The following is a 20,418-nucleotide window of genomic DNA, read 5'->3' on the forward strand; positions in this document are numbered from 1 at the left end:
TAAAATTGAGATATTCGCCAGTGTATCCTTATATGAAGGACACACCAGAGCCCGCACACCAACGCCAAGGTTTCTCAAATTGGTGCGAAAAGGAAATTATGGCATGTCTGGCACACAGTGTAGGGACATGGGTCCCTCTGACCACTAATACCTGGTCTGCAAAGCATGATCAGGGCAGGTATATCACCTACACTACACATTGGGTAAACCTGGTGATGGCTGCCAAGCATGGAATGCGTGGCTCTGCAGAGGAGTTGGTGACACCACTACGACTTGCAGGCAGGCCTGCTGCCACCCCTCCTCTACTCCTCCTACTCCATCCTCTTCCTTAACCTCCTCGGCCGAGTCCTCTTCCACTGCTGCGTCTTGCTCCACATCACCGGCACCCCCCCCCCCCGGCTCCCCAGGTGCTATTCCACATCCCGGATATGGCAGTGTGATCTTGGGGTTGACTTGCCTCAAAGCGGAGAGTCACACCGCACCACCGTCCTGCATTATAGAGTCTTCTGGACTTTATGATAATTTAAACTTGAATTTTCAAGAGGAACTATTACACAAAGGAACGCTTGTTGCGTGTGATTTTTTAACTTAAATTTTCAAAAGTAAAATACAGAGAGGGAAGAACTCTGTTTCTTTATTTGATGAAAAATGGTATTTAGAAAATAATTTCTTTGTCTGTTTCTCCATCCTGCATTATAGAGTCTTCTGGACTCTTGGATATGCGCTTGTTCTTATATTTCAGCCATGTGTACATGCCTAATTTTTCTGGCCTCTGGTGCTGCACTTTTTCTGCTGCTGCAATTTTCCTGGCCGCTACTTTCATCTTGATTTGATGAAAAATTTTATTTTGAAAAGGATTTCTCTGTGATTTTCACCGTCCTGCATCATAGAGTCTTCTGGACTTTCTGATAATTTAAACTTGAATTTTCCAGAGTTCTAACCATTACAACAAGGAACGCTTGTTGCGTGTGATTTTTAAACTAAAAATTTAAAAAACAAAATACAGAGAGGGATAAACTCTGTTTCTTTAGTTGATGAAAAATGTTATTTAGAAAATAATTTCTTTGTCTGTTTCTCCGTCCTGCATTATAGAGTCTTCTGGACTCTTGGATATGCGCTTGTTCTTATTTTTCAGCCATGTGTACATGCCTAATTTTTCTGGCCTCTGGTGCTGCACTTTTTATGCTGCCGCAATTTTTCTGGCCGCTGCTACAGCTGTGGCTGCAACAATACCAAATTTTTGAGCCATGTGTACATGCCTAATTTTTCTGGTACCCTCTGCTGACATCTCTGTCCATTTTAGCAACCGTGCATATTAGATGTATGGTAAGTCTAGCATGGTGGCTAAGAGGTTAGCACTGCTTACTTGCAGTGCTGGGGCCTTGGGTTCAAATACCACTATGTGCTGCCTAAAGGGGGCTCTAACTATGTGCTGCCTAAAGGGGGGAATCTAAATATGTGCTGCCTAATATGGTGGAATCTATGTGCTGCCTAAAGGGGGGCTCTATGTGCAGACACTTGTTGATTATGATGATGAAGAAGACGATCACAATTTTTTTGATTTTAGCACTAGCTAACATACATTTTCTATACAAAATTCAACATTAACATTTTAATGTTAGGGGTTGTGAAGCCCTCTTGTAAACTCATGCTGATGACTGCTCCGGGCTCTGTGTTTCAGGAACAATTGTGCTTAGTGATGCTGCTGAACTTGGGCCTTAAATTCTTTGATGATAGCATGAGGCAACATACCTATTCAATAGAGATTTCAACATTGATCTTTCAATGTAAGGAGTTATAAAACCCTCTTATGTACTGCTGATGCCTGTTCCTGACTGTGTGTTTCAGGAACTACTTGGCTTACTGATGCTGCTGGGCTTGGGCCTAAAATTTTTGGATGTTAGCACTAACTTACAAACATGATTAATTGAGATTTCAACATTGATCTTTCAATCTTAGGTGTTATGAAACCCTCTTCTGTACTGCTGATGTCTGCTCCTGACTGTGTGTTTCAGGAACTACTTGGCTTACTGATGCTGCTGGGCTTGGGCCTTCAATTTTGGGATGGTAGAACTAGCTAACATGCATCTTCAATCGAGATTTCAACATTCACCTTTCAATGTTAGGGGTTGTGAACCCCTCTTGTGTACTCATGTTGCTGCCTGCTCCTGTCTGTGTCATTCAGCAACTACATGGTTTAGTGATGCTCCTGGGCCTAGGACATTACCTATATATGTTTATGGTAGCACTAGGTACCATACATCTTCAATGGAAATTTCAAAATTCATCCTTTATTCTTAGAGATTGTGAGGACTCTTGTCTCCTCATCTGCCGGCAACTCCAGGCTGTGCCATTCAGCCACTATATGGTCTCTTCTCATGCTCCAGCCAACTCCAGGTTGTGCCATTTAGCCACTATATGTTCTCCTCCTACTGATGCCACCTCCAAGCTCTGTCATTGTGCTTCCATGTGACTCCTTGTTAAATTTGGTCCTTTGTATCCGCACGCCGGGGCCTGGGACACTAAAACTTGGAAGTTAAAAGTTCAATTTCAAAACCCTCAATTTCAATTTAAAAATCTTAAATTTCTATTAAAAATTCTTACATTTCAATGGTCTCCTCATGCTTCAGCCAATATATGGTTTACTGATGCTGCTTGGCCTGGGAATAAAAATGTTGTTATGGTAGCACTAGCTACCCAAACTCTTCAGTTTAAATGTCAAACTTTGTCTGTTTTTTCTTAGGGATTTTGAAGCCCTGGGGTCTCCTCATGCTTCAGCCAACTCCAGGCTGGGTCATTCAGCCAATATATGGTTTACTGGTGCTGCTGGGCCTGGGTCTGGGAATAAAAATGTTGTTATGGTAGCACTAGCTACCCAAAATCTTCTGTTTAAATTTCAAACTTCGTCTTTTTTTCTTAGGGATTGTGAGGGCCTAGTGTCTACTAATGCTGCTGCAAACTCCTGTCTGTGCCATTCAGACATTATATGGTCTCCTCATGCTTCAGTCAACTCCAGGATGTGTCATTCAGGCAATATATGGTTTATTGATGCAGCTGGGGCTGGGAATAAAAATGTTGTTATGCTACCACTAGCTACCCAAAATTTTCGGTTTAAAATTCAAACTTCGTCTGTTAAACTTAGGGATTGTAAGGGCCTAGTGTCTACTCATGCTGCTCCCAACTCCTGACGGTGCCATTCAGCCACTATATGGTCTCCTCATGCTGCCAACACCTCCACACTGTGTCATTCAGCCACTATATGGTCTCCTCATGCTGCCAACACCTCCACGCTGTGTCATTCAGCCACTATATGGCCTCCTCATGCTGCCAACACCTCCACACCGTGTCATTCAGCCACTATATGGTCTCCTCATGCTTCAGCCTCATCCAAGCTGTGTTATTCAGCCACTATATGTTCTCCTCAGGCTGCCAACACCTCCATGCTGTGTCATTCAGCCACTATATGGTCTCCTCATTCTTCAGCCTCATCCAAGCGTTGTCATTCAGACACTATATGGTCTCCTCATGCTGCCAACACCTCCACGCTGTGTCATTCAGCCACTATATGGTCTCCTCATACTGATGCCACCTTCAGGCTCTGTCATTGTTGCTCTGCTCAGCGGCAGTGATTCTAAAAGCGATGCCTGTAATCTGAATAAATAACAGTATTATTTCACTACCCCAGCACACTCCATATGCATGTTAGAACACATCACACCCCTATTGAGGCTCTATGTAGGCCAGAAATAGGTGTTTTTAATATAGATTCGCCGCAAATAAATCTGGATCAAAATCATTTTTTCAAACAATTCGGCGAATCGTCCGAATCAAATTTTTCAAAAGTTCGCTCATCTCTAGTCCCGATCAGCCCGACTGAGCTGCCGGGAAGCTTTTACTTTCCCTTTAGACCCGGTGATCATCTTTGATCACCGCGTCTAAAGAGTTAATGCCGGACATCAGCCCGATCGGCGATGTCCGGCATTAGCCGTGGGTCCTGGTTGCTTATAGCAACCGGAATCCACCTGGTATGATGCACGCTCACCTGCTGAGCACGCATCATACCGCAGTAAGGGGTTAAGGGAGACATTTATCATTGTTTGATTTGGTAAGCAAATTCTGAAGTAATTTTTTTTTGGTTTTAGTTATGCTTATTTTGCTACATATGATGGGGGAGATTTATCAAAACCTGTCCAGAGGAAAAGATGCCCATAGCAACCAATCAGAACACTTCTTTCACCCCTTAATCCCTTAAGGACTGATCCCTTTTTCACCTTAAGGACTCAGCCCTTTTTTTTTGCAATTCTGAGCACTGTCACTTTATGCATTCTAACTCTTTGATGCTTTTACCGATTATTCTGATTCCGAGATTGTTTTTTCGTGACATATTCTACTTTAACACAGTGGTAAATTTTCATAGTTACTTGCATCCTTTCTTGGTGAAAAATCGCAAAATTTGATGTATATTTAGAAAATGTAGCATTTTCCTAACTTTGAAACTCTCAGCTTGTAAAGAAAATGGATATTCCAAATAAATTATATATTGATTCACATATAGTTGACATGAAGTTGACATGTTTTTACTTTTGGAAGACATTAGAGGGCTTCAAAGTTCAGCAGCAATTTTCCAATTGTAACCCCATTTCTCTCAAGTAGGGAAATACCTCATATGTGTATGTCAAGTGCTCTGTGGGTGCACTAGAGGTCTCAGAAGGGAACGCGCGACAATGGGATTTTGGAGAGTGAATTTTGCTGAAATGGTTTTTGGGGCATGTCACATTTAGGAAGCCCCTGTGGTGCCAGAACAGCAAAATACCCCCCCACATGGCATACTATTTTGGAAATTACACCCTCAAGGCACGTAACATGGGGTCCAGTGAGCATTAACACTTGAGCATTGAGCATTTGACAACTTTTCAGTAAAGTTGGATGTGTAAATGATTTTTTTTCCACTAAAATGCAGTGTGGACGTCATGTGCTCTGCTGACACACTTCAATGCTTAGAAGAGAAGGAGTCAAATTTGGCTTATGGAGAGAGAATTTTGCTGAAATGGTTTTTGGGGGGCAGGTCGCATTTAGAAAGCCCCTAAGGGCCCACGACGACCAATCCACTTTCCAGGAAACTGTTCATCTAGGAATGCTCGGACCTGGCACGTTCCCTAAGTTTTTCCAGCAAGATGGTGCACCACCACATTTTGGGTGTCAGGTCCGAGCATTCCTAGATGAACAGTTTCCTGGAATGTGGATTGGATATCATGGGTCAGTTGAATGGCCCCCAAGGTCTCCCGATCTGACCCCCTTAGACTTTGATCTTTGGGGTCATCTGAAGACAATTGTCTATGCTGTGAAGATACGAGATGTGCAGCTCCTGAAACTACGGATACTGGAAGCCTGTGCTAGCATTTCTCATGCAGTGTTGTTATCAGTGTGTGAAGAGTGGGAGAAGAGGGTTGCATTGACAATCCAACACAATGGACATTGAACACATTTTATAAGTGGTCAGAAACTTGTAAATAACTCATGAAAGAATAAAGTTACGTTAAAACCAATCACATCATTTTTTTTCTTGTGAAATTCCCAATAAGTTTGATGTGTCACATGACCATCTTCCTATTGAAAGAACAAAAGTTGGATTCAAAATGGCCAACTTCAAAATGGCCGCCATGGTCACCACCCATCTTGAAAATTCCCCCCCCCCCCCTCGCATATACTAATGTGCCACAAACAAGAAGTTAATATCACCAACCGCCCTGTAGTCTGCTGCTGATTTTCCACTGTTGGAAACTCTGCTGCAGCAAATCTGCCACGGCTCCAACCTGCAGCGGGAATGCAAATATTACACACATATGAATGTTCCTTACCTCCTAATAAATATTAAATATCAAGCATGCCATACTATATATCAAGCATTCACCCTCAAAACAACTTCCAGGGGAGATCAATCGTCTTCTTTTCTAATCTATTAAAGCCTGAAAAATCAAGTATCGAAAACCAAACTTTCACCCTCACACTTCCTTACTGTTACCCTTTCTGGGCAAGCCTAATTTTCAAGATGGCAAACCCATGTCCCAGGTGCATCACTTCTAATGCTGACTTACTGTACATCACAGTGATTGCCCCCCAAATTGAGATTTAGGGGCATTTGCATTTACTTATTTACTCTACTTTATCCCTCTAACTCTGGAATGTTTGATCATGTTGATTATGCAATGTAACCTGGTACTAAGGAAGGCAACAAATGACTGATTATTATTTTAGCAGCTGCCTGAAAATGAATTTTACAGGAGTTTCTAATTAAACTGGATTGGGTAGAAACTATTCTCAATAAAGAGCCTGAGGTTAAAACGTTTTTCTTAATGTGGGACCCCTTTACCCAAATGATGCCTGCTAGTATACAGCTACAAAATTGTAATTCATTTCAATATACAGTGTGGCAAAAAAGTATTTAATCAGCCACCAATTGTGCAAGTTCTCCCACTTAAGGCCTGTCATTCATCATAGATATACCTCAACTATAACAGACATAATGAGAAAAAGAAATCCACAATATCCCATTGTCTGATTTTTTAAGAATTTATTTGAAATTTATAGTGGAAATTAAGTATATGGTCACCTAAAAACAAGCAAGATTTCTGGCTCTCACAGACCTGTAACTTCTTCTTTAAGAGTCCCCTCTGTCCTCCACTCATTACCTGTATTAATGTCACCTGTTTGAAGCTGTTATCAGTATAAAAGACACCTGTCCACAACCTCAAACAGTCACACTCCAAACTCCACTATGGCCAAGACCAAAGAGCTGTTGAAGGACACCAGAAACAAAACTGTAGGCCTGCACCAGGCTGGGAAGACTTAATCTGCAATAGGCAAGCAGGTTGGTGTGAAGAAATCAACTGTGGGAGCAATTATTATAAAATGGAAGACATACAAGACCACTGATAATCTCCCTCGATCTGGGGCTCCACGCAAGATCTCACCCCGTGGTGTCAAAATGATCACAAGAACAAAAAATCCCAGAACAACATGAGGGGACCTAGTGAATGACCTGCAGAGAGCTAGGACCAAAGTAACAAAGCCCACCATCAGTAACACACTACGCCGCCAGTGACTCAAATCATGCACTGCCAGATGTGTCCCCCTTCTTAAGCCAGTATATGTCCGGGCCTGTCTGAAGTTTGCTAGAGAGCATTTGATTGATCCAGAAGAGTATTGGGAGAATGTCATATGATCAGATGAAACCAAAGTAGAACTTTTTGGTAAAAACTAAACTCGTCGTATTTGTAGGAGAAATAATGCAGCGTTGCTTTAAGGAACACCATACCGAATGTGAAGCATGGGGGTGGAAACATCATGCTTTGGGGCTGTTTTTCTGCTAAGGGACCAGGATGACTGATCTGTGTAAAGGAAAGAGTGAATGGGGCCATGTATTGTAAGATTTCCATCAGAAAGGGCATTGAGGATGAAACTTGGCTGGGTCTTCCAGCATGACAATGATCCCAAACACACCACCATGGCAATAAAAGAGTGGCTTTGTAAGAAGCATTTCAAGCTCCTGGAGTGGCCTAGCCAGTCTCCAGATCTCAACCCCATAGAAAACCTTTGGAGGGAGTTGAAAGTCCGTGTTGCCCAGTGACAGCTCAAAAAAATCACAGCTCTAGAGGAGATCTGCATGGAGGAATGGGACAAAATACCAGCAACAGTGTGTGAAAACCTTGTGAAGACTTACAGAAAATGTTTGACCTCTGTCATTGCCAACAAAGGGTATTTAGATTAACTTTTTTTATTGACCAATTACTTATTTTCCACCACAATTTGCAAATAAATTCTTAAAAAATCAGACAATGTGATTTTATGGATTTTTTTTCACATTATGTCTCTCGTAGTTGAGGTATACCTATGATGAAAATTACAGGCCTCTCTCATCTTTTTAAGTGGAGAACTTGCACAGTTGGTGGCTGACTAAATACTTTTTTGCCCCAGTGTACTCCTTGCTTCCATCCCATTTAAATTATGTTGGAGTCTGTACAACTCTAGGTTGGGATGGTTGTCTAGGGGCAACTTGTATGTCCAGAATGTCTGTAACACTAGTTGCCCTCCTGCTAGATGCTGATGCTAGGTGATGGTGTCTGCTATTTTCTTTCAATGGGCAATTTCACTTTGGAAATGTTATATCTACTCTATTTTTTAACCATTCTAAATTGTCCTTCTCCCGAGGATACATAATTGTTCTTCTTATCATAAAATCTGTAGGTGATCACTGCATCTCCCTTTTTCTTCCCGGTTACCTTTCCCTCTCCCCTCCCCCTTCCATCCCTTTCTCCCAACAGTTTTTTTATTTTTTTTAATTTTTTTTTTGGGGGGGGGGGGGATTTGGAATAAAAACATAAAAAAGTATGTAAATATAATCAGCTATAGTTAACTGTATCACCTACTCTCTAATCTATATAAATGTATACAGAAGCATCTCCTTGCATTTTTGCTCACTTTTCATGCCTGTCAAAATTGAATGTGTTACCCTCAATATTTACTCACAAATTCACAAACATGTACCCTCTGGGCTAATTTAGGTAAGTACTAAGGTGAAAGGCCTTGGACACACTGGCAACACAACCTCTTGTCTTATGTCCACCAACAAAAAAGAACCAATTGTGTCAAATTATATAACTTTATTCAACATATATCAAAAAAGAGAGAATGTTAAAATATGGGCACATACAGTAGAAGGAACAGATGATTGGAGATGGTACGGGGGTATGGCATCACATGGAATACAGAAAATAGGACAAGGCATGTAATCAACTCTCTGAACACAAACAGTATGTATCAAAAGGGGGAACTCACATTATATGGAAGGTCAGAGATAAATAATCAACACAAAAAAAGAAGAAAGTCCTACAAATACATAGCTGTAAATAAAGACAGAGAACAGCAATAGTAAGAGGGCTATCCGCCATGCATGCTACCACCTACCAAATCCAACCCCAACATACGTTTCGCGTTGTGCTTAGTCAGGGGGCATGACGAAGCACAACGCAAAACGTACATTGGGGTTGGATTTGGTAGGTGGTAGCATGCATGGCGGATAGCCCTCTTACTATTGCTGTTCTCTGTCTTTATTTACAGGATGTATTTGTAGGACTTTCTTCTTTTTTTGTGTTGATTATTTATCTCTGACCTTCCATATAATGGGAGTTCCCCCTTTTGATACATACATACTGTTTGTGTTCAGAGAGTTGATTACATGCCTTGTACTATTTTCCGTATTCCATGCGATGCCATACCCCCTGTACCATCTCCAGTCATCTGTTCCTGCTACTGCATGTGCCCATATTTTAACATTCTCTCTATTTTTTTTAAATGTATGACTTTTTTGATATATGTTGAATAAAGTTATATAAATTTTACACAATTGGTTCTTTTTTGTTGGTGGACATTTGAATATGTAGACCAACTGTGGTAACTATAATAAGTATAGTTTGCTGGGGATATACTCCTAGTCTTATGGTTGTCATTTATGTCAGGCTGGTTTACCCTAAGAGAAAAATATAGCATTTTCATTTTACACTCTGCTTTTGGACTTGGCTTATTAGAGGAAATTATTGGAACACATACTCTATACAGAATATGTGCATGTCTACTTTTGATTTTGTTTTAATCTTTGGTGTTATCATTACATATATCAGCAAAAAGAAGGGGCAGGGAACAGTGAATGGAGGATAATTTTAAATTTTATTTACAGTTGGTCACTAGGGTGGCCACAAGTATCCATTTTTCCCATTCACTTTAGTTGTAAAACATAACTTTTATTGCCAAACGAATTTACAAGATATCTAACAAACAGTTCTTTTTATGTTTTTGCACCTATAAAATAGCAGCTTTGCCGCAAATGGGCTATTAGTAGTGAAGTGGTATAGCTGCAGTCTATGACTAACTTCCCCCACTTCCCCCAATGGCCATTGCCCCTGAATCCTTGACAAAGCCACTGCATATGGCGAAATGTCAGACGGGTCATGCGTCTGAGATTTTAAAGTTCTGTCACAGTTCTCTGGATAGAAGTTGGTTATAGACTGCAGCTATACCACTTCCCTACTAATAGCACATATGCGGCAAAGCTGCTATTTTCAAGTACAAAAACATAAACAAACTGTGTGTTAGATATCTTTTAAATTTGTTTGGCAATAAAAGTTATGTTTTACAATTAAAGTGAATGGGAAGAATGGATACTTGTGGTTACCCTAGTGACCAACTGTAAATATCATTGCACATATAAGACACATCAAGTTCTACCAGGTTAGTTGTGAATAAGGACACAAAAATAGATTAAAAATGAAAATAATTGGATCCAAAATATCCTCTCATAGACCTTTGGGACCTTCTTGTATTAGGGGCTCATCATTGTATCTGTATTGAGTCTTGATGATTCTTTAGTACTCTGGTGGCCAGCCGTTTGCAAGAGAAACTTTCTTAAGAAACTTACTAATTCAAAGAAATAATAAATAATAGTTTTGAAGCCTGATCAGAGCAAAATAACCTCAATGATGAAAAACGGATTCTTCCAAATAAGAAGAACTGTGCATGTCCTGCCAAACCGAGCATTGGAGCAATTCTCTTCTACTAAAACCCTGTTCCATTAACTTTATAGAGAACTCCAGGGCATTCAATCATTGGTATATGACATACTGTGAAGGAGAAACAAAGCAGGTAAACGATGATAATAATTTAACTCTGCTAGGACATCATACAGAATTTTCAGACAAAAGGAAACAAAATCAAATGTCGCAAAAACCAAATCATTCATTCATGCATCGGTGGTTCAAGGCAGCGCTGGTCAATAATAATGAATGGTGGTGACATTATCCACATGGGGAAGACAGAGAAAAGTTTCTACAGTTTTACAATACTCTCAGTATATGAGGAACTGAGGAAAAGTCTGGAAAGTTTGATGTGATGCTAGAAAGTGTATCAGACCAGCTGTCTCATTCTATCTTGGAATATAAGGATTAGACAAGGTTACATTTAGCTTTGGTCTAAGAAAAACTAAAAAAGGATTCTTAGATGACCTCCTCAAAGTTCTGTTCTGAAGCAAACTAAGAATTTGTTTAATGACCTTGAAGGGGTAATCTGAACTTGACATGGAAAGGACCCCCAGCTGGAGGTGGTCAGGAAGTCAAACATGGCTTGGCTGGTTGTCTTATGCCCAAACTTCCATAGGGGTTAATCATAGTGGTGTAAACAGTATAACACCACAAGGTCAGATGCCGAAAGCCAAACCTGCTAACATATAAGAAATATATTTTTAGGAATTACAGATTTTTTAGATAAATGTCTTCTAATGCACTATACAATCCTTTCATAAGATTTGAACATTGTGCCCAAAATCCTCACCATAAATCAGCCATGTCGTTATACCATGCTATGCCTATGTATTGACAGCAGCACCCCTAACTAGTTGCACTTTCAGGAGGCGTTGTCTATATGTTTCCCAGGTTTTCACCCTTTAACCTCTAGCACTGCACTGCAGGAGACCACCAGGTTAATTCCTCTAGCAATCCCAGCGTAAATGGCAGTCAGAAGTCACAAAATCAGGCAAAAGAGTAGTCCAGGTAAAAGTCCGAGGTCTGGGCTTGTGGAAATTTTTCATAGCCAATAGTCAGGCAACAGTTGATTGTGGGCAATACAGGGGAGATCTATCAAAAGCTGTGCAAAGGAAAAGTTGCCCAGTTGCCAATAGCAACCAATCAGATTGCTTCTTACATTTTGCAGAGGCCTTGTTAAAAATGAAAGAAGCGATCTGATTAGTAGCTATGGGCAACTGGGCAACTTTCCTCTGGATAGGTTTTGATAACTCTTCCCCTACATGTTCAGTAGTCAGGGGCAAGCCAAGTTTAGACAAGCGTATACAGCAGGGTCCAGGACAAAAAGCCAGGTTCATACACAGTAATGGATCAGTAAACAAATAAACACCTTTGCAGTAAACTAGCAGCCTACTGCTCAGGCACATTACATGGGTAAGCTGCCTAAAATACAAGGTGACGGATGGTGATTAGCTGCGGAATAATTTGAGTGTATACACTGGGTGACCCTTTTAGAAGCAGAAAGGGAGTAAAGGTAGACTGGCGACAGTGCCCACCATGCTACAACTTAATAATTCCACAAATGTAAATGTTAAACACCAAGTTCTGTAAAGTTTTCAACCTTTTTCAAACAAATTAGATAGATCTAATGGGCAATTACCTGTGGCTTTTCAGTATAGCGGACACAATTTCCCTGCTATTAAACCCCTTAACAGCATTTTTATTACTTAATAATGTGAAGCTTTATGGTTATTTTATTGCAGATATCCGAGTTAAAACTGAAGACTTTGATAAAATGTAGGCAAAACAGAAAAGTAAGAATATTTATTGATGAGACGTATATTAAGAAAAGCTAGTCTTTTTATACACTACTGTAAGTGCAGGATCAGGACCCTCTGATGTCAGATCAGAACATACCCAGAGTTTGGAGCAGGACTATTCTGATACATACCATAGATTTGGCTTTTATCTCATAAAAAGAATGAAAGCCTTAATAGATTCAAATCTTCATGAACTGTCTATGGGTTTGCAAATAAGGCAAGTAAAATCCAGGCTAGATCGGGTGTTTGTGCTGAAAATTTGACGGTCTCCCCCGAGAACCAGCAACTTCTTTGAAGTCGAATTATGAAACGAGAGAACAGTGCACTTATATACATCTTCTGCTAGGGCTTGGAGACACAGCATGCTTAGATATCAGTAAAAATATTCTGCTGTATAGCTAAGATTTACAATTACAATTTTGTCCTGTAAGTATGGTAATTGTAGGACTGTAAGGTAACAATGCTACATTTACATTAAGAACATAAAAGAATGCAAAGGAAATATTTGCTTATGACCACCACAAGATTTTGGTCTACTTTAACCCCTTAATGACGCAGGGTATTTTCCGTTTTTGCATTTTCATTTCTTCCTCATCACCTTCTAAAAATCATAACGCTTTCAATTCTGCACATAAAAATCCATATTATGGCTTATTTTTTGCGCCACCAATTCTACTTTCCTGTGACATTAGTCATTTTACCCAAAAATCCACGGAGAAATGAAAAAAAAAAAAACAATGTGCGCCATTTTGTAACTTTTGGGGCTTCCGTTTCTACGCAGTGCATTTTCCGGTAAAAATTCTACCTTCTCTTTATTCTGTAGGTCCTTACGGTTAAAATGATAACCTACTTATATAGGTTTGATTTTTTCGTACTTCTGGAAAAAATGATTACTACATGCAGGAAAATTTATACATTTAAAAAATGTCCTTTTCTGACCCCTATAACTTTTTTATTTTTCTGCATATGGGGAAGTATGAGGGCTCATTTTTTGCACCGTGATCTGACATTTTTATTGGTAGCCTTTTTGTATTGATGGGACTTTTTGATCGCTTTTTATTAACTTTTTATGGTATAAAAAGTGACCAAAAAAACACTATTTTGGACTTTGGAATTTTTTTACGTGTACGCCATAGATCTTGCGTTTTAATTAATGAGATATTTTTATAGTTCAGACATTTATGCACGTGGCGATACCACATACGTTTATTTTTATTTTCACTGTTTTGTTTTTTTATTGGGAAAAGGGGGGTGATTCTGACTTTTATTATGGAAGGGGTTAAATGATCTTTATTACCACTTTATTTTTGCATAACATTACATACACTGATTTTCTACACAGATCACTGCCTGGCAACAGCTGGGCATTAATCAGTGTTATCGCCGCTCGACTGCTCCTGCCTGGATCTCAGGCACGGAGCAGTCATTCGGCGATCGAACAGCGAGGAGGCAGGTAGAGACCCTCCAGCTGTCCAGCAAGCTGTTCGGGACACCGCGATTTCATCGCAGCAGTCCCGAACAGCTCCGGCACAGTTTTCTTTCACTTTAGACGAGGCGATCAACTTTGATCGACGCGTCTGAAGGGTTAATACGGGGCATCACCGCGATCCGTGATGTCCGGTATTAGCCGCGGTCCCCGGCCGTTGATGGCCGCCGGGACCGATGCGATATGACACGGGGTCAGCGCATGACCTCGCGTTCTATTGCGGGAGCCCGCTCATGACATATACATACGTCATGTAGCGGGAAGGGGTTAAATTCTGAGTATGTTAAAGGGGTACTCCTAGATATCTTATTCCCACCATCTCGGTGCTGCACCCCCGCGATCTCTGTGCTGCACCCAGCATTCGTTTAGAGCGTCGAGTTCAGTGCTGGAGGCACATGATATCACGGCCATGCCCTTTCATGCAAGTCTATGAGAGGGGGCATGGCCGTGATGTCGCTAGCGGGGCGCGGCCGTGACCCCCCGAGCCTCGCATCACCAGTCATCTGGCATGGAGCAAAGTTCGCTTTGTGCACCCAATGTCTGGGGTGACGCAGCCGAGATCGCGGGGGTCCCCAGCGGCGACCCCCGCGTTCAGACATCTTATCCCCTATCCTTTAGATAGGGGATAAGATGTGTAGGGGTGGAGTACCCCTTTAAGTAGGAGTCTAATATTCCTTCCAGAGGCATCACTATAAGAACATCCATTATCAAAAGTCCAGCATTCTTTGAACAATAATTCATGTCAGGACATACTGCATAATGTAATCTCCCAAGAAAAATCAACATTGTAAGAGACCAGCATTAACCATTGTGTCACAATAGCTCTGAATGAACAAGTTGCCACAACAAATCTGTTTGTTGTTTGCTTATAGAATGATAAAAGGTATACTAATCATAGAAAGCTAAAGCATATGTCTAGGATATGCTGTCACTTACTGATTGGTGGAGGTCCAAATGCTGGGGCCCCCAATGATCATGAGATTATAGGAGCCAAACACTGGGAACTGCAGCACAACTCCGATAAAGAGAATATGGCCACACCTGTCCCTCCACAGCTAGGACCAGGGAAACTACAGTGCAGGGACAAGCTATGAAACACATGCAGTTCTAAAGCACTAAAGTAGTTCCTTTTAAGGGGTACACTGGTGGAAAACTTTTTTTTTTTAATCAACTGATGCCAGAAAAATATACAGATTTGTAAATTACTTCTATCAAAAAATCCAGTACTTATTAGCGGCTGTATACTACAGAGGAAATTCTTTTCTTTTTTGATTTTTTTCTGCCACGACCACAGTGCTCTCCGCTGACACCTCTGTTCATGTCGGGAACTGTCCAGAGCTAGAGAAAATCCTCATACAAACATATGCTGCTCTGGACAGTTCCTAAAATGGACAGAGGTGTCAGGAGAGAGCACTGTGGTATAGACAGAAAAGAATTGTATACAGCAATTAATAAGTACCGGAATTTTTAATAGAAGTAATTTACGAATCTGTTTAACTTTCTGGTACCGGTTAATTAAAAAAAAAAAAGTTTTCAACCGGAGTACCCCTTTAACGACCACGGACATAAATGTACATCCTGGTTTGGCAGTACTATGACCGCGAGCATCGGAGTGGTGCTTGCGTCATACACGGTGGGTGTATAGCCGGGGACCTGCCGGTAACGGTAAACATCCGTTTTTTTAATATGTCAACAGGCTCCAGAAAGTTAAACAGATTTGTAAATTACTTCTATTAAAAAATCTTAATCCTTCCAATAATTATCAGCTACTGAAGTTGAGTTGTTCTTTTATATAAAAGTTTTTTCCTGGATAACCCCTTAGAGGCCGTGATCAGTACAGATCACAGCATCTGCGGCAATGCTCATATTAAAATAGATGATCGGATCGCCCCGCAGAGCTGCCGCTGGGATCCGATCATCTGTACTGGTGGACGGAGGTCCCCTTACCTGCCTCTGTCCAGCTTCCGGCGTCTTCTGCTCTTGTCTGACATCGAGTAGACCAGAGCAGAAGATCACCGATAATACTGATCGGTGCTATGCCCTATGCATAGCACTGAACAGTATTAGCAATCAAATGATTGCTATAGATATGGGGACATAAAAAATGTAAAAAAAAAAAGTTGAAAAATGTAAAAATAAAAAGTAAAAATCCCCTCCCACAATAAAAATGAAAATTGTCAGTTTTTCCCATTTTATTCCCAAAAAGCGTAATTTTTTTTATTAGAAACATATTTGGTATTGCCATGTGCGTAAATGTCCAAACTATCAAAATTGAATGTTAATGATCCCGTACGTTGAATGGCGTAAACGTAAAAAATAAAAAAAGTAAAAAAATTCAGCTTTTTTGTCACATTTTATTACCAAAAAAATGTATAAAAAATGATCTAAAAGTTTTATATATGCAAATGTGGTGTCGATAAAAAGTACAGATGACGGCATAAAAAATACCGCCCTATATATGGAAAAATGAAAAAGTTATAGGTGGTCAAATTAGGGCAATTTTAGATGACTGATTTTGTGCAAAAGGTTTTTTTTTGAGCGGTACAAAAATATAAAAGTATCTAGCCATGGGTATCATTTTAATCGTATTGACCCACAGAATAAAGAACACATGTCATTTTTACCGTAAAGTGTACAATTTGAAAACTAAACCCTCCAAAATGTGCAAAATTGTGGTTTTCATTTAAATTTCCTCCCTAAAATTTTTTTTTATGGGGTTCGCCGTACATTTTATGATGAAATGAGAGGTTCCATTATAAAGTACAATTGGTCATGCAAAAACAAGCCCTTCTATGGGTCTGTAGATGGAAATATAAAAGTTATGGATTTTAGAAGGCGAGGAGGAAAAAACAAAAATGCAAAAATAAAATTGGCCTGGTCCTTTACCCCTTAAGGACGCATGGTTTTTCCGTTTTTGCACTTTCGTTTTTTCCTCCTTATCTTTTAAAAATCATAACCCTTTCAATTTTCCACGTAAAAATCCATATTCTGGCTTATTTTTTGCGTCACCAATTCTACTTTGCAGTGACATTAGTCATTTTACCCAAAAATTCACGGCGAAACGGAAAAAAAAATCATTGTGCGACAAAATCGAAGAAAAAATGCCATTTTGTAACTTTTGGGGGCTTCCATTTCTACGCAGTGCATATTTCGGTAAAAATGACACCTTATTATTCTGTAGGTCCGTAAGGTTAAAATTATACCCTACTTATATAGGTTTGATTTAGTCGCACTTCTGGAAAAAATCATAACTACATGCAGGAAAATGTTCACGTTTAAAAATGTCCTCTTCTGACCCCTATAACTTTTTTATTTTTCCATATACAGGGTGGTATGAGGGCTTATTTTTTGTGCCGTGATCTGAAGTTTTTATTGGTACCATTTTTGTTTTGATCGGACTTTTTGATCACTTTTTATTCCTTTTTTAATGGTATAGAAAGTGACCAAAAATACGCTATTTTGGACTTTGGAATTTTTTTGCGCATACGCCATTGACTGTGCGGTTTAATTAATGATATATTTTTATAGTTCAGACATGCGGCAATACCACATATGTTTATTTTTATTTTTATTTACACTGTTATTTTTTTTATGGGAAGAGGGGGGTGATTCAAACTTTTATTAGGGAAGGGGTTAAATGACCTTTACTAACACTTTTTTTTACTTTTTTTTTTTTACTTTTTACCTTTTTTTTTTGCAGTGTCATAGCTCCCATAGGGGCCTATACCATTACATACACTGACTGATCTTTTATACAGATCACTGGCATGTATTAACACGCCTGTGATCAGTGTTATCGGCGCTTGACGGCTCCTGCCTGGATCTCAGGCACGGAGCAGTCATTCGGCGATCGGACACCGAGGAAGCAGGTAAGGTCCCTCCCGGTGTCCTGTAAGCTGTTCGGGACGCCACGATTTCACTGCGGCGGTCCCCAACAGCCCGACTGAGCAGCTGGGATACTTTCACTTCACTGTAGTATTCAGCAGCTAATACATTCTAGAAGGATTAAGATTTTTTTTTAATAGAAGTAATTTACAAATCTGTTTAACTTTCTGGCACCAGTTGATGAAAAAAAAAAAAAAAAGAAAGGCTTTTCACCGGAGTACCCCTTTAACTTGTACACTCTGTTTCAGCAGTAAGTGCTGATTAAACAAAATCGTACATGGGACACCTCTATAGGTATTAGAACTGTGGACTGAAAAATGGCAACCATAGAGATATTTACTCCTTCTCCCATGCAGAGCTTTCTTTGGGGGAAATGGATATCCTAGGGCCATTAGTTCAGACTTTCTTTTTATTTTGGCCCTTTAAGATCAAGATAACTTTAAGATAGGGGGGTTACATCTATTAATTGCCTCTAATGCCCTACTTAGGGGTGCAACTAGTATTCATAGGGCCACCATCGTAAAATAAGATGGGCAATAACTGAAGGTATGGAGAATATCACTGTAAGTCAGAGAACCTACATAATAGTGCTAGACATAAGATAGAAACTTGTTGTTCCCTGCTAAAAATTGCCATACTCCTGCCCCTTAGTATGTCCCATCCAGGGGTGGACACAGACAGCAGAGGGCCCCTGTGCAAAGAATGTGCCTGCCCCCCCCCAGCATGTACCTAGACCCCACCGGAGTGCCTCCACTTACCCCGCGCGTGTAGTGTCGCCACTTGCCTTGTCCACCACAGGTGGATGGAACGGCTCCTGAGGCGGGCTCCGGGTGGCCCCTGTCCCTCTCAGTGTGTGGCCCAGGCCCCGTGAGTACTCCCTCGGGTCAGCCTGACCCATATCTAGCTGGGAGGCAGAGGGCAGTGCTCCCCTTTACACTCGCACCCCTGGACTTAGCATGACACCCCTTGGCACCCCCTGGTTCCTTGGCTCCTTAGTGATAGAAGTGACTTACAGGCAGGGCCAGACTGGGACCAAAAATAGGCCCAGGCATTTTAAAATAAACAGCCCATTTTTATGGTGGGGGTCTGACTCATGGGACCCCCACCAATCACCTTGGTTCAAGTGGCTCCCCAGATGTTGGAAAGCTGCAACTCCTATCATGTTTGAAGTGACTACAGCTGATGGGACAGTCAGGAGACTACACAATGGTATCAGTGACTACGGCTCTGATGGGACAATTAGGAAAATACACAATGATATCACTGACCTGAGTGACGTATTCTCTGTTGTCTTTACTTTTCTTCATCTGGTCCAGACACCAGGATTTCTTCCATCTTCTTTGCAGAGTCTGACACCTGGACATAATTGGTTCCTTAATTTGTCAGTAGATCCTCATCCTCTGTATGATGACAATAATCATTATAACCTTGCCAAATACTGTACCCCCTGAATATAATACTGCCAACCACTGTACCCCCTGAATACTGCCAACCACTGTACCCCTGAATATAATACTGCCAACCACTGTACCCCTGAATATAATACTGCCAAATACTGTACCCCCGAACATAATACTGCCAACCACTGTACCCTGAATATAATACTGCCAACCACTGTACTCCATGAATATAATAATTCCAAATACTGTACCAATGAATATAATACTGCCAACCAATGTACCCCTGAATATAATACTTCCAAATACTGTACCCCTGAATATAATACTGCCAACCACTGTACTCCATGAATATAATACTGCCACACACTGTACCCCTGAATATAATACTGCCAACCACTGTACTCCATGAATATAATACTGCCAACCACAGTACCCCTGAATATAATACTGCCAAATACTGTACCCCTGAATATAATACTGCCAACCACTGTACCCCTGAATATAATACTGCCAAATACTGTATCCCTGAATATAATACTGCCAACCACTGTACTCCATGAATATAATACTGCAAACCACTGTACTCCATGAATATGATACTGCCAAATACTATACCCCTGAATATAATACTGCCAAATACTGTACCCCTGAATCTAATACTGCCAACCACTGTACTCCATGAATATAATACTGCCAAATACTGTAGCAACCACTCAATCACCCCATACACCCCACGCACTCCATCCTCAGTCTCCTCATCACCTCATACACCCCACGCAACCCATCCTCAGTCTCCTCATCAACCCATACACCCCACACAACCCATCCTCAGTCTCCTCATCACCCCCATACACCCCACGCACCCCATCCTCAGTCTAATCACCCCATACACCCCACACAACCCATCCTCGGTCTTCTCATCACCTCATGCACTCCACGCACCCCATCCTCAGTCTCATCACCCCCCCCATACACCCCACGCACCCCACCTTCAGTCTCATCACCCCATACACCCCACACAACCCATCCTCGGTCTCCTCATCACCCCATACACCCCATGCACTCTATCCTCAGTCTCCTCATCACCCCATGCACTCCATCCTCAGTCTCCTCATCACCCCCATACACCCCACGCACCCCATCCTCAGTCTCCTCATCACCCCATACACCCCACGCACCCCATCCTCAGTCTCCTCATCACCCCATACACCCCACGCACTCCATCCTCAGTTTCCTCATCACCCCATGCACTCCATCCT

At 41.0% G+C, this 20,418-nt stretch overlaps 1 protein-coding gene across 5 annotated transcripts in view; it reads right to left on the bottom strand.

The window, feature by feature from the left end:
* LOC130284175 (uncharacterized) overlaps positions 1 to 20,418 on the bottom strand; it is a 251,230-nt gene that overhangs the window by 143,365 nt on the left and 87,447 nt on the right. The window contains exon 1 of one of the 5 annotated variants that reach the window (XM_056534273.1): positions 19,028 to 19,156. The exons of the other annotated variants lie outside the window; for them this stretch is intronic. Coding sequence (XP_056390248.1) covers positions 19,028 to 19,123 — 96 coding nt within the window. The 5' untranslated portion in view covers positions 19,124 to 19,156. Of the gene's footprint in view, positions 1 to 19,027; positions 19,157 to 20,418 lie in introns of those variants that run through there. 5 annotated transcript variants of the gene reach the window in all.

The sequence above is a fragment of the Hyla sarda genome, chromosome 8, assembly GCF_029499605.1.
Source record: "Hyla sarda isolate aHylSar1 chromosome 8, aHylSar1.hap1, whole genome shotgun sequence".
Taxonomy (NCBI): Eukaryota; Metazoa; Chordata; class Amphibia; order Anura; family Hylidae; genus Hyla; species Hyla sarda.